The sequence below is a fragment of the Xyrauchen texanus genome, chromosome 28 (assembly GCF_025860055.1).
Source record: "Xyrauchen texanus isolate HMW12.3.18 chromosome 28, RBS_HiC_50CHRs, whole genome shotgun sequence".
NCBI classification, from domain to species: domain Eukaryota; kingdom Metazoa; phylum Chordata; class Actinopteri; order Cypriniformes; family Catostomidae; genus Xyrauchen; species Xyrauchen texanus.
In genome coordinates this window covers 15,618,534-15,630,374 of record NC_068303.1, presented here as the reverse complement: position 1 = coordinate 15,630,374, position 11,841 = coordinate 15,618,534, and the positions used below count along the sequence as shown (strand labels likewise).

General features: G+C 36.5%; 1 protein-coding gene across 1 annotated transcript in view; it reads left to right on the top strand.

Annotated features, from left to right (window-relative positions):
- LOC127621948 (otoferlin-like) overlaps window positions 1-11,841 on the top strand; it is a 96,880-nt gene that overhangs the window by 73,767 nt on the left and 11,272 nt on the right. Inside the window, exons 21-39 of the mRNA XM_052095775.1 lie at window positions 52-168; window positions 252-404; window positions 516-705; window positions 1,962-2,086; window positions 2,214-2,348; window positions 3,222-3,383; window positions 5,216-5,335; window positions 5,475-5,636; window positions 5,721-5,883; window positions 6,396-6,541; window positions 6,796-6,825; window positions 6,965-7,093; window positions 7,185-7,260; window positions 8,848-8,978; window positions 9,369-9,506; window positions 9,609-9,746; window positions 9,830-9,957; window positions 10,077-10,247; window positions 10,351-10,511. Of these exons, the coding sequence (XP_051951735.1) occupies window positions 52-168; window positions 252-404; window positions 516-705; window positions 1,962-2,086; window positions 2,214-2,348; window positions 3,222-3,383; window positions 5,216-5,335; window positions 5,475-5,636; window positions 5,721-5,883; window positions 6,396-6,541; window positions 6,796-6,825; window positions 6,965-7,093; window positions 7,185-7,260; window positions 8,848-8,978; window positions 9,369-9,506; window positions 9,609-9,746; window positions 9,830-9,957; window positions 10,077-10,247; window positions 10,351-10,511 (2,575 nt within the window). The remainder of the gene's footprint in view (window positions 1-51; window positions 169-251; window positions 405-515; window positions 706-1,961; window positions 2,087-2,213; window positions 2,349-3,221; window positions 3,384-5,215; window positions 5,336-5,474; window positions 5,637-5,720; window positions 5,884-6,395; window positions 6,542-6,795; window positions 6,826-6,964; window positions 7,094-7,184; window positions 7,261-8,847; window positions 8,979-9,368; window positions 9,507-9,608; window positions 9,747-9,829; window positions 9,958-10,076; window positions 10,248-10,350; window positions 10,512-11,841) is intronic.

Here is an 11,841-nt window from a genome sequence, read left to right as displayed (position 1 = left end):
AAATTGCTGATTAGATGTTTAATGTAATTTGCATGGTTTTATTGTTTAAAGGAGAGCATGGGTCAGCAAGCAAAGACTATTCGCTCACAGGTGAAGAGAAACACAGTTCGAGACAAAATCAAACTAGTGTTCAGTTTCCTTCAAAGGCTTCGTTTTCTGGCAGATGAGGTAAATGGAATGTCAACTCCCATAATTCCATACACAATTGGCATTTCTTTTATTTTACTTTTTTCTTGTTTGTATTCACTAAGCCCCAGCACAGCATCCCTGATGTGTTCATATGGATGATAAGCAACAACAAGCGAATAGCATATGCCCGCATACCCTCTAAAGACATCCTTTACTCGATTGTTGACGAAGAGATGGGTAAAGACTGTGGGAAAGTGAAAGCTGTTTTTCTCAGGGTACTTCTACTTAATATCCCATTGTTCTCTTTTATATCTCTAATTAAATAAAAAATTAAAAGCATTACTATTGATGTAAATGCGCTACTTGTGTATTTGTGTTTGCAATAGCTGCCTGGGAAGAAAGGCTTTGGGCCTGCTGGCTGGACAGTTCAGGCTAAACTGGAGATGTATTTGTGGTTGGGGTTGAACAAACAGAGGAAAGACTTCCTGAGCGGCCTGCCTTGTGGCTTTGAAGAAAATAAAGCAGCAAAGGGAATAGGCATACAAGCAGTTCCTCCTATCTGCCTCGTTTATAACAGTAAGATTGCATGCACTATATACAGTATGCATTAATGGTTCTCCTCTAATTAACACTTTTAACGCAGTTTTCTTCTTTGGCGTACTGCTTTATATGTAGGCCTACTTGCAGTGGGGTCCAAAAGTCTGAGACCACTTGTGAAAATGCTTCTATTTTGCATTCTAATTAATGCATATTTGTTTAATCATTTATCAGCATAACAATTTGAGTGTAAAATGTAATTGAAGATTTTTTTATAATTTTGGGAGATTCATAGTGTTTGGTATGTACCCCTTTTGCTTTAATGACAGTATGCACTCCAGCTGGCATGGACTCCACTGGTTTACGCAAAACCTTGTGATTTTAGGCATTCCAGCATGATTTGCGAATCATGTTTCAAAGAAAACAAGCAATGTCACGCATTTGCTTACATTTTATTAGTAACCTAGAAAAACTGCAGAATCTTACGAATAATCTTAAAAAGAATACTTCTTATTCATTTTATGTCAAAATTTTCTTTATTTTTGTGTTAAATATGACTTTTGAACCCTACTGTATGTGTTGAACAGTGTTGGTTAGTAACAGATTCAATGTAATCTTGTTTAAATAATCAGATTACAAAATATATTACATGTAATTGAATTACATTACATTTTAAATATTACGTAATTCGATAATAGTACAGTTACTTTGTCGGATTACATTTTTTATTACATTACAAATCAGCCAACGTCAATACCTAGTGCACAATTTATGCCACATACAAAAATAACTTGACTTTCAAAGAGACTTCTTGGCCATAAAACATTATATCCATTGAAAAAGACTCCACATCTAATATTAAGAATTTTAATGTTATTTTTTATTTGTAATAGTTTTGATAGTTTTGTTGTTGTATTGAAAGTACGAGTGTCAGTGTTTCAAATGAACCCGTGTCCACCTGTCTATAATTAGACACTCTAAAACATTTGTTTTTCTCAGCTACTAACAAATAGCAATTTGTTATTTAATTTGATGTTTACTAATGTTTAATGAAAGGAGGGTTAATTAGTGCTTAGAACATTTCAAATTAATTATAATATTTAGCAAGACATGCAATAAGCAATCCCAAAGTATTTACTAAACAGTGTTATTTAAAAAATAACTTTATATATAATTTTAGTCATGTAATTTGCAATCAGTACCAGATTCAATTTCAGAAGCATTCTACACAACACTAATGATGAAGCATATGCAGAATGTATGTTATAATTGACCCACAATATCTTGTTCTATAGTGAAGCAAGTCTTTCAGCTGAGGGCTCACATGTATCAGGCTCGAAGTCTGTTTGCTGCTGACAGTAGTGGTCTGTCAGACCCATTTGCCAGAGTCTTCTTCTCCACCCACAGTCAGGTGACAGAGGTGAGCGTGTATATGAGTCTTTGGTTATGAATTTGAATTGTGATGTCTGAAGGTGAATAATTTTTTCGGAGTTTGACCGTCTGTGCTTCACAAATACAGTGTGTGCTGCGTTGTTTGTATATTTCAGGTCCTTAGTGAGACTCTCTGCCCTACATGGGATCAGTTGCTTGTATTTGATAATGTCGAACTCTATGGTGAGGCCAGTGAACTCCGTGACGACCCTCCAATTATTGTCACTGAACTCTACGACCAGGACACTGTGGTAAATTGAGATTGCAAAACATCATAATGCCTACACATCAACTACACATCAAAAAATACATATCCAAAATGTAATTTCAATGTTTGCTAATCTGTTGGCATTATCCTCCATATACTGCATATGCATGTGCCCTATTGTCCTGACTTCCTGTTTGTTCCTGTTTAAAATCTTCTGGTCCTGCCCTTTTGTTGGACAGCATTTTGGCTAAGTAGAGTGTGAAAACTTATTTCAACACTGTTGTCACTTGGGCCAGTCTGTGTTTTCATAGACAGCCAAAATCAGCAAGGCATGCAAGAGGTGAGATTGCCTGGGGCTCTGACCCAGAAAAAAAAATCCAATCTTTGTTTTTACAGTTTCCATGTGAGAGAATTACTTATTTGGTGATAAGGAAAAAAGTTTCCCATGGTCATAATCTATCTCTGGCATTTCCTTAGCTGTGAATGTTCAGAAGATTTTTTACGCTTCATTGTAGTTGTAATCTCTATAGTAGTCTGTAGTATTTTGCTGTGGTTTATTTAAGTGTTTTTATATTGGCAGAAGAGTTACTGTAGATATTCATGGATATGTAGTGTCCATTATCTTTTCTTTTTCTTTTTTTTTTTTTTTTTCAATATTTGAAGGATAATTGAACTTCGAGAAAAACAAACATAAGCAGAATTTGCCTGTTGCGAATGTTAACTATATGTTCAACATTTAACAAACATAATTTATGATCCGGAACCAAATATTGATTCTAACATCTTAAATCCCCTGCAATAAAGTAGCTATGGTGATGTTACAAACAAAAGTCATTTGCATGTGGTAACACTGACCCCTGATGTTTAGGGATGGAAACATAACTGGCCTTTTTTTTTTTTTTTTTGTGGCGTTCAGGGAAAAGCTGAATTCATTGGGCGAACATTTGCGAAGCCACTAACTAAGATGGTTGATGAACACTATGGGCCCCCACGATTTCCTCCGCAACTGGAGTACTATCAGATCTACAGAGGGAACTGTACTGCAGGAGATCTGCTTGCTGCTTTTGAACTACTGCAGGTACTGGAGCCTACACAGGGGCTGTAACCTACTTGTATATACTCTCATGTTGAGTGGACACATCAATCAACAATGGCTCAATCAATATAATGTATGAAATAATGTTGATTACCACAAAAAAAAATGATTTTACTTGTTCCTTATTTATAAAGAAAAAAGCAAACATCACTGTTACAGTAAGGCTGATATAATGAATGAGGCAAATCCATAAACGTTAAAATGCACAGTGTTTTGGAAGTATATCCACAAGACATAAACTTTAAACATGTAAACATCTTAGTGTGTTAAATTCAGGATTTACTGGAATTTACCAGATTACATATACAGTATATTATACTGCCATTACATGTCATGACAATGAAGTTGTAATACTGGATATAACTTTACACTTCACACTATTGTTATCACATGTTATCACGTACAATGTTTATGTCTTGTGTCTATACTTTGAAACAGAGTGTTTCTTTTGTTGTTAATGGACTGGACCCATTCACTTCCATTGTAAGTGCTTCACTGTAACCACAAAGATAGCTTTTTTTTTATTTTATTTTTTTTATTTTTTATTTTTTTATAAATGAGGGACGAGTCATAATATTTATTGTTTGAGCTAAATTTATATTGAACCTGAAACACTCCTTTAACAAAAGATTTGTTAAATATACCATAGTTTTAGTTAAACATATCAAAGGTCTGTTAAAATATACACTCACTTAAAACTTTATTGGGAACACTTTGGTCCTAAAAAAGTGCCCAACATGGTCATCTGCTATTGTAGCCCATCCACCTCAAGATTCAGCATGTTGGGCATTTTGAGATGCTATTTTTCTCACTACAATTGTAAAAAGTAGTTATATGAGTTACCGTTGCCATTCTGTCAGCTCAAATCAGTCTAGACTTTCTCCGTTGACCTCTCTCATCAACATGCCATTTCCGTGCACAGAACTGACGTTCACTGGATATTTTTAGTTTTTTGCACCATTCTGAGTAAATTCTAGATACTTTTGTGTGTGAAAATCCCAGGAGATCAACAGTTACAGAAATACTCAAACCAGCCCTACTGGCACCAACAATCATGCCACGGTCGAAATAACTGAGATCAAATTTTTTTTCCCCATTCTGATGGTGGATGTGAACATTAAATTAAGCTCCTGACCCGTATCTGTAAGATTGTATGCATTGCACTGCTGCCACACGATTGGTCGATGAGATAATGGCATGAATAAGTAGGTGTACAAGTGTTCCTAATAAAGTGCTCAGTGAGTGTATACCAAGGGCATACCATACATTTCCATACACAAGAGTGACAATGCGATTCACTCTTTCTCTTTTCCTGTCACTTGTCTTTGATTCCTGCCGTTTTTACCTCATTTCTCATCAAATTTTTCCGTAATTCTCTGTCCCATCTTTCCACTATATCCTTCTACGGCACACTTGACAGATTCCTTATGACGATGAGGAGATCAGGAGGGCTCTTATTGCTGTCCATGACTTTGCTGTGCCTCAAATCAAGGTGCAATAAACAGAATAAAATGTGCCTCTCTTCAATACTTCTCTTTACTTTCCATTTCCGTGTAACTGACTCCATCCTCTTTGCTATATTTATATGCTTTTGCTTCTCTCCTGTTTCAAAAGTCAGGTTTAAAATATATGGAGAGGATCTTAAAGAAGGATGTTATTAATGTGTATTAACCCTGTAATAACACTCTTATAAATATTATTGGCATGTGATATAGCCTATTCAGTGTTATTTATGTTACTGATTTACCTCTATACAATCTTTTATAAGTAAATAAGTGATATATTTTCATGAATAAATACCTGTTTATTCATAGATTGGTCCAGCAGGGCAGGCAGCTCTCCCTTCAATTGATGGCCCAACTGACTCTGACCGTGGGCCAATTTTGCCTGTACCATTGGGCATACGACCGGTTCTGAGCAGATATCGCATAGAGGTGAAAGAATAGCAAGCAAGCCATAGCCACAATATTATACAACAAGATTATTATCAAACCAGATTGTTTTTATTAAATTTGTAGCTCATATTATTTTTAGATCAGTGTGGTTGTGCTAAAGCTCATTGTCTCCATCCAGGTCCTGTTCTGGGGTTTGAGAGACCTTAAAAGAGTTAACCTGGCCCAGGTGGACAAACCTCGAGTGGACATTGAGTGTGCAGGGAAAGGAGTTCAGTCAGCCCTCATTCAGAACTATAAGAAGAATCCAAACTTCAGCACGTTAGTGAAGTGGTTTGAAGTGGTGAGCGAAATGTTATATATTTTTACAAAATCTTCCTCCACATTTTTTATTAAAACAGTTACCTCAAGTTGCCTTGCATTGCAGGATCTGCCAGAGAATGAGTTACTCCATCCGCCACTGAATATTCGGGTGGTGGACTGCCGGGCATTTGGACGCTATACCTTGGTTGGGTCTCATGCCGTTAACAGCCTTCGCAAGTTCCTCTACAGCCTCTCAGACAAGACTGTTAACAACTGGGCTCACGCAGGTACCTGTTATGTGCAGCGTACATGTACTTCTGTAGTTAATAATCTTGTTCTGCTCTGTCACTATATGGGTCATGTTTTCCATTTTCCCCTAACAGGTACACCAAATAGTTTTTTGTTTGTGGAAGTCAACTTAGACTTTTTCAAAATGACTATTCCTTTCTTTAGTTACTATCTTTTTACTATCGATTACTATCTTTTTAATGTGGAAAAAATACTGATTGCATCTTTAAGTGTTGTGTCTAACCTAAACTATCCTGCTATGGAGGACTGTTCTAAATTAGAGAGTGTAAAATTGTAAGACTTTAAGATCAAGGCTTCAGTGTAAGCTGGAGGCTGGTAGAAGAGCTTTGATGTATCAGCACTATTTCTGAAAAACTATTTCTATATCAGATTCTATGTCAGCTTTTCTGACTTTCCTTTTCTCTTTCTCTTCCTCCTCCTTCCTCTGATCTGTTGATGGTGCTCTCCTCTCTTTCCTGGTTGCTGAATCTTATGACCCTGCCCAAACCAGCTAAACTGGCCAATGGCTACACCAATGGGACGTCTCATTCCCGCCCCAATTCCCACCCCATTTCTCATCCCTCAGGTGACATTGTGGTCAATATGGACCTTGAACCTAACATCAAGAAGATCGACACAGTTGTCAAACTTGATGCTGTGAGTAAATGTCTCAGTATGCTGTGAGAAATACAAAACTGTTATTGGAGAAGAAAAGAAAAAGAAATCTTCTCTACTTGATGTGTTTTATACCTTCCTAGTTCCTGCTTTGTTTCTGTTTTTAATGTTATTAATAATGTTTGCTATAAAACAGCCAAAAACATGTTATGTGAATGGTAGTGTGTTATTGTTTGATCTGTTGTAGATGTTGTTTTTATTTTATGTTTGTTGTGTGTAACCCCTTGTCCTTGTAGACCACTGATGCAGTTGTTAATGTTGACTTGGTAAGTCTTGGTTTGCTTTAGAGAAACTGTAATGTTTAGACAAACACAAAGTTTCATTTTTGACATTGCTGCATGACTACAAATGTCTCCACCTTACATTTAATACAAATAAGCATCATTGCACCCTCTGTATTAACAGACTGAGGATGAGAAAGACAAAAAGAAGAAGAAGAAAAAGAAAGGAGATGAGGTGGAGGAAGAGGAGCTGGATGAGAGCATGTTGGATTGGTGGTCCAAATACTTTACCTCAATAGAGACTATGTTGGAGGTGGGGGGACTGTCTTGTAATACAAGTTTTGTTTGATATATACTGTGTCATACTGTATTGTTTTACACCTATTCACATTCTGTGAATTCAGAATCTCAGAGCCCAGGAGGCTGCTCTGGCAGAGGCAGAGGAAAGAGAAGATTTGGAGATAGCAGCAGAGAGTGCAGGTAACCACTGATTTTTGTATATCTTGGGCACTGACAGACCCCTGGCCAAAAACAGACACTGGTTTTTGGACCTGATGCTGATAACAGCTCGGATGTTCATTTTCCTCTTTGGCCCGGAGAACACGACGGCTGTGTTTTTTAAAAACTATTTTAAATGTGGACTCTTTGGACCAAAAAACACAGATTCACTGTTCTACTTTCCACCTAAGGTGAGAACGAGCCCAGAGAAGTCTGCAGTGCTACTGGACAGTGTTGATGTAGGGCTTCTGCTTTACATAATAAGTCTGAACTTACATCTGTGGAAGTGGTTTTCGTCATGCCCTTTCGCACCGAGATTTAACCAGATTCCTTGAATCTTTTAACTATATTGTTCACTGTAGAGGGTGAAATGCCCAAAATTACTTAAATGACAATTTAGCAAAGGGTGAATATAATTTATAAATCACTACTTTTGTTTTTATTTAATTTTTTCATATGTACTCAAATTAGCAAATGAATACAACAATGTTCTCTATTTTAGGATTGATACATGATAATGTAAAAATAATAAACAATCATAAATAATATTTCTAAGTTAGAGCATGCATTTTACAGGTTTGAATGTAGAATTTACTTAATATTTTAAGTTCAAGCTTAAATTAACTCATTCAATGTAGAAAGTACATAATCTTTTCTGCTATATTTAGTTCACCACAAAATATTTATTTTCAGTGTATGTTTCTGGCTTAGCCTTAAGAGAGGAAGTTTCTGTAATACAGCCCCTGGTGTATTGTTGATAAATAATATACCATATTCCATATCCAATCCATCACTTTTGTAATCATGATATAAAACCATTAGAGTCCCTAGTATGTACAGGCGTCCCAGTCATGGAAAACCTAGAAATATCATGGAATTTTAAAAAAGGATATCTAGGCTTGTTACGTCATGATGTTATGGCAGTTAGTTCAATCTTAAAAAGTAATGATTTTTTTTGTTAATATAGATATATATATATATTCTGGTTATGCTCAGCTCTAAAATATTTAATTGGCTAAAATGTGTGAAGGCGATCTCCATACAATTATTTTTAACAAAAATATCATGGAAATATGGAAATTAATTGATTGAAAAATGTAAGTAAACTCACTTTGTATCCTTATTTCATGCCACGGAAGTTAGAAACAAACCAGTAACACTTTACAATAAGGTTCTATTTGTTAACATAAGTAAATACATTAAGGACCAATAAAAATAAACAATGATTTTGTAACAGCATTTATTAATCTTGGTTAATGTTTATTTATAAAATACATTTTGTTCATTGTTAGTTCATGTTAATTCAAAACGCAATAACTAATGTTAACATATACAACATATACATTTAATTCAAATGTATTACAATATGTTGAAATTAACATTAACCAAGATTACATTGTTATTTTTCATGCTTTGGGGATGCACATCTAGCAAATTATCACATCAAGCAAAATATTAATATGTTATTTTGGATCTTTAACTCAAATGGCTTGAGAACATTATTGTCATTATCATTGTGTGGTTTACCCATTTCTCATTACCATCCATTCCATTCACCCCTGACCAAAGCTGATGACTTTTCCATGAAAGGCACCAAACCCAAAGAGAAGAGCAAAGACAAGAAGAGCTCCAAGGACAAGAAGAAGAACCTGGATGGAACAGAGAAACGAACACCAAAACCAAAAGTGGATGAACTCATGGTCAGTGCTCTTTTACCCAGCTTGAAAATATCACAGCTAAGCAGTGACATTAACAGGGACAGGGGCTGAAGGAAATGTAGAGGTGGGAAGAAAAATCGTTCATGGATTTGAAATAGAAACCAACCTAAAAGTTGTTGAGTGGGTTTTAACCCCCCTTCTGTGCACATCAGTGCAGTTAAGTGTTGTTAATTCTTGTTTTATATTACCATTTTATTTGAAATGTAATTTATTTTTAATTAAGTCTTTGGATCAAAATGTTTTAAGATCATTTTCAATGTATTAATAACAGTTTCAGTCAAGACTGAACTTTTTTATTACTAACAAACTTGGCAAATTAGTCTAGTTTTTACAAAAATCTGTATGTTGCAAATATAAATACCTTTATCTCAGGTGTATAATAAAGAGCTGGAAAGTGAGTATGATAACTTTGAAGACTGGCTTCACACCTTCAACCTGTATAGAGGGAAGGCTGGAGATGATGATGACTACCATGTGGTTGATAATGACAGGATTGTGGGCAGATTCAAGGTAAGAGATCTCTTGTTTTCCATTAGCTGTAAATATGAACATAATTATGAACATGTAATGAATATCTCATTTTGCTTTTTAACTTGTCTCCTTATGAACCAGGGCTCCCTTTGTATGTATAAGCTACCACTGTCTGATGAGGTCACCAGGGAGGTGGGATTGGATCCTAACATGGGCATGTTCCAAAGTATTCCTCACAATGACCCCATCAATGTTCTCATCAGGATTTATATAGTTAGAGTAAGTAAACTCCCAACTCTAAATTGTGCTGGTGTTATTTTTATAGCACTGTCCCTGCTTAAGTAATATGACTGTCTTCTCAGGCCACCGACCTGCACCCTGCTGATATAAATGGCAAAGCAGATCCTTACATAGTCATCCGATTGGGAAAGTCCGAGATTAGGGATAAAGAGAACTACATTTCCAAGCAACTGAATCCTGTCTTTGGCAAGTGAGTATAAGATTGCTGCAAACAAATAACTGAATTGGTTTGAGATCCAGCCAGAAACATTAATTTCCTGAAAAAACAATATATGTATAACACCCTCCTCTCTTTCTCCTGCCCTTAAGGTCATTTGACATAGAGGCCACATTTCCCATGGAGTCCATGCTGACAGTGGCTGTATATGATTGGGATTTAGTTGGAACTGATGATCTGATTGGTGAGACTAAGATTGATCTGGAGAACAGATACTACAGCAAACACAGAGCCACATGCGGCATTGCATCCAACTACTCTGTGTAAGTCTCAGTTTGGCTTTCTAATTGACTGGAACAAATTGAGCCTGATTATGTGACACCTTTATACTTTTAAAATTGTTTTCTAAAAAACATTTTCTTGTAGCCATGGTTACAATGTGTGGCGGGACCCTCAGAAGCCAACTCAGATCCTGGCTAAGTTGTGCAAAGAAGGCAAATTGGATGGGCCTCATTATGGACCAGGTGGCAGAGTCAAAGTTGCAAACCGCATATTTCTTGGGCCAACAAAAATTGATGACGAAAGTGGTGAGGCATTAAAGGAGCTTTTTCTCTAAAGTAATTTCAGTCTTCCTGTATAATGTATTTTTCCTTTGCAAAGATAACAAACTTATGCTAGAAACATTCTTTACTCAAGTATGTGAATGCTAGCATGCAGTTCAGTTGAACATCCTTAAAGGGATAGTTAACCCAAAAAATCTCTCATCGTTTACTCATGCCATCTCAGATGTGTATTATTCTTCTGTAGAACTTCAAACAAAGATTTCTAGAAGAATATTTCAGCTCCGTGAATGGTGACCAAACATTCAAAGCTCCAAAAAACACATAAAGAAAGCATAAAAGCAATCCATATGACTCCAGTGTTTTAATCCATGTCTTCTGAAGTGATCCATTCGGTTTTGGATGAGAACAGACAAAAAATATATCTTGTTCTTTTACAATAATCTTGAAATCAGCAGTCCCCCTGACGATCACAATTTCAAGCTTGATTACACTTCCTAGCACCATCTAGCACTAATCGAGCTTGAAATCATATTTGTGGATTTGACCCATGTTTAACTTGGGTCAAATGTTTTAGGTAGCCTTCCACAAGCTTCTCACAAGTTGCTGGAATTTTGGCCCATTCCTCGAGACAGAACTGGTGTAACAGAGTCAGCTTTGTTGGCCTCCTTGCTCGCACACGCTTTTTCAGTTCTGCCCACAAATTTACTATCAGATTGAGGTCAGGCCACTCTAATACCTTGAATGTATTGTCCTTAAGCCATTTTGTCACAACTTTGGAGGTGTGCTTGGGGTCATTGTCCATTTGGAAGACCCATTTGTGACTGAGCTTTAACTTCCTGGCTGATGTCTTGAGATGTTGCTTCAATGTATCCACATAATTTTCCTTCATGATGCCATCTATTTTGTGATGTGCACCAGTCCCTCCTGCAGCAAAGCACCCCCACAACATGATGCTGCTACCCCCAAGCTTCACGTTCAGGATGTGTTCTTTGGCTTGCAAGCCTCACCCTTTTTCCTCCAAACATAACGATGGTCATGATGGCTGAACTGTTCCATTTTTGTTTTATCAGACCAGAGGACATTTCTCCAAAAAATAAGATCTTTGCAAACTGTAGTCTGGCTTTTTTGTGGCGGTTTGGAGCAGTGGCTTCTTACTTGCTGAGCAGCCTGTCAGGTTTTGTCGATATAGGTCTCATTTTACTGTGGATATAGATACTTGTCTACCTGTTTCCTCCAGCATCTTCACAAGGTCGTATGCTGTTGTTCTGGGATTGATTTGCAATTTTTGCACCAAACTACATTCATCTCTTGGAGACCGAATGCATCTCCTGCCTGAGCAGTATGATGGCTGCAT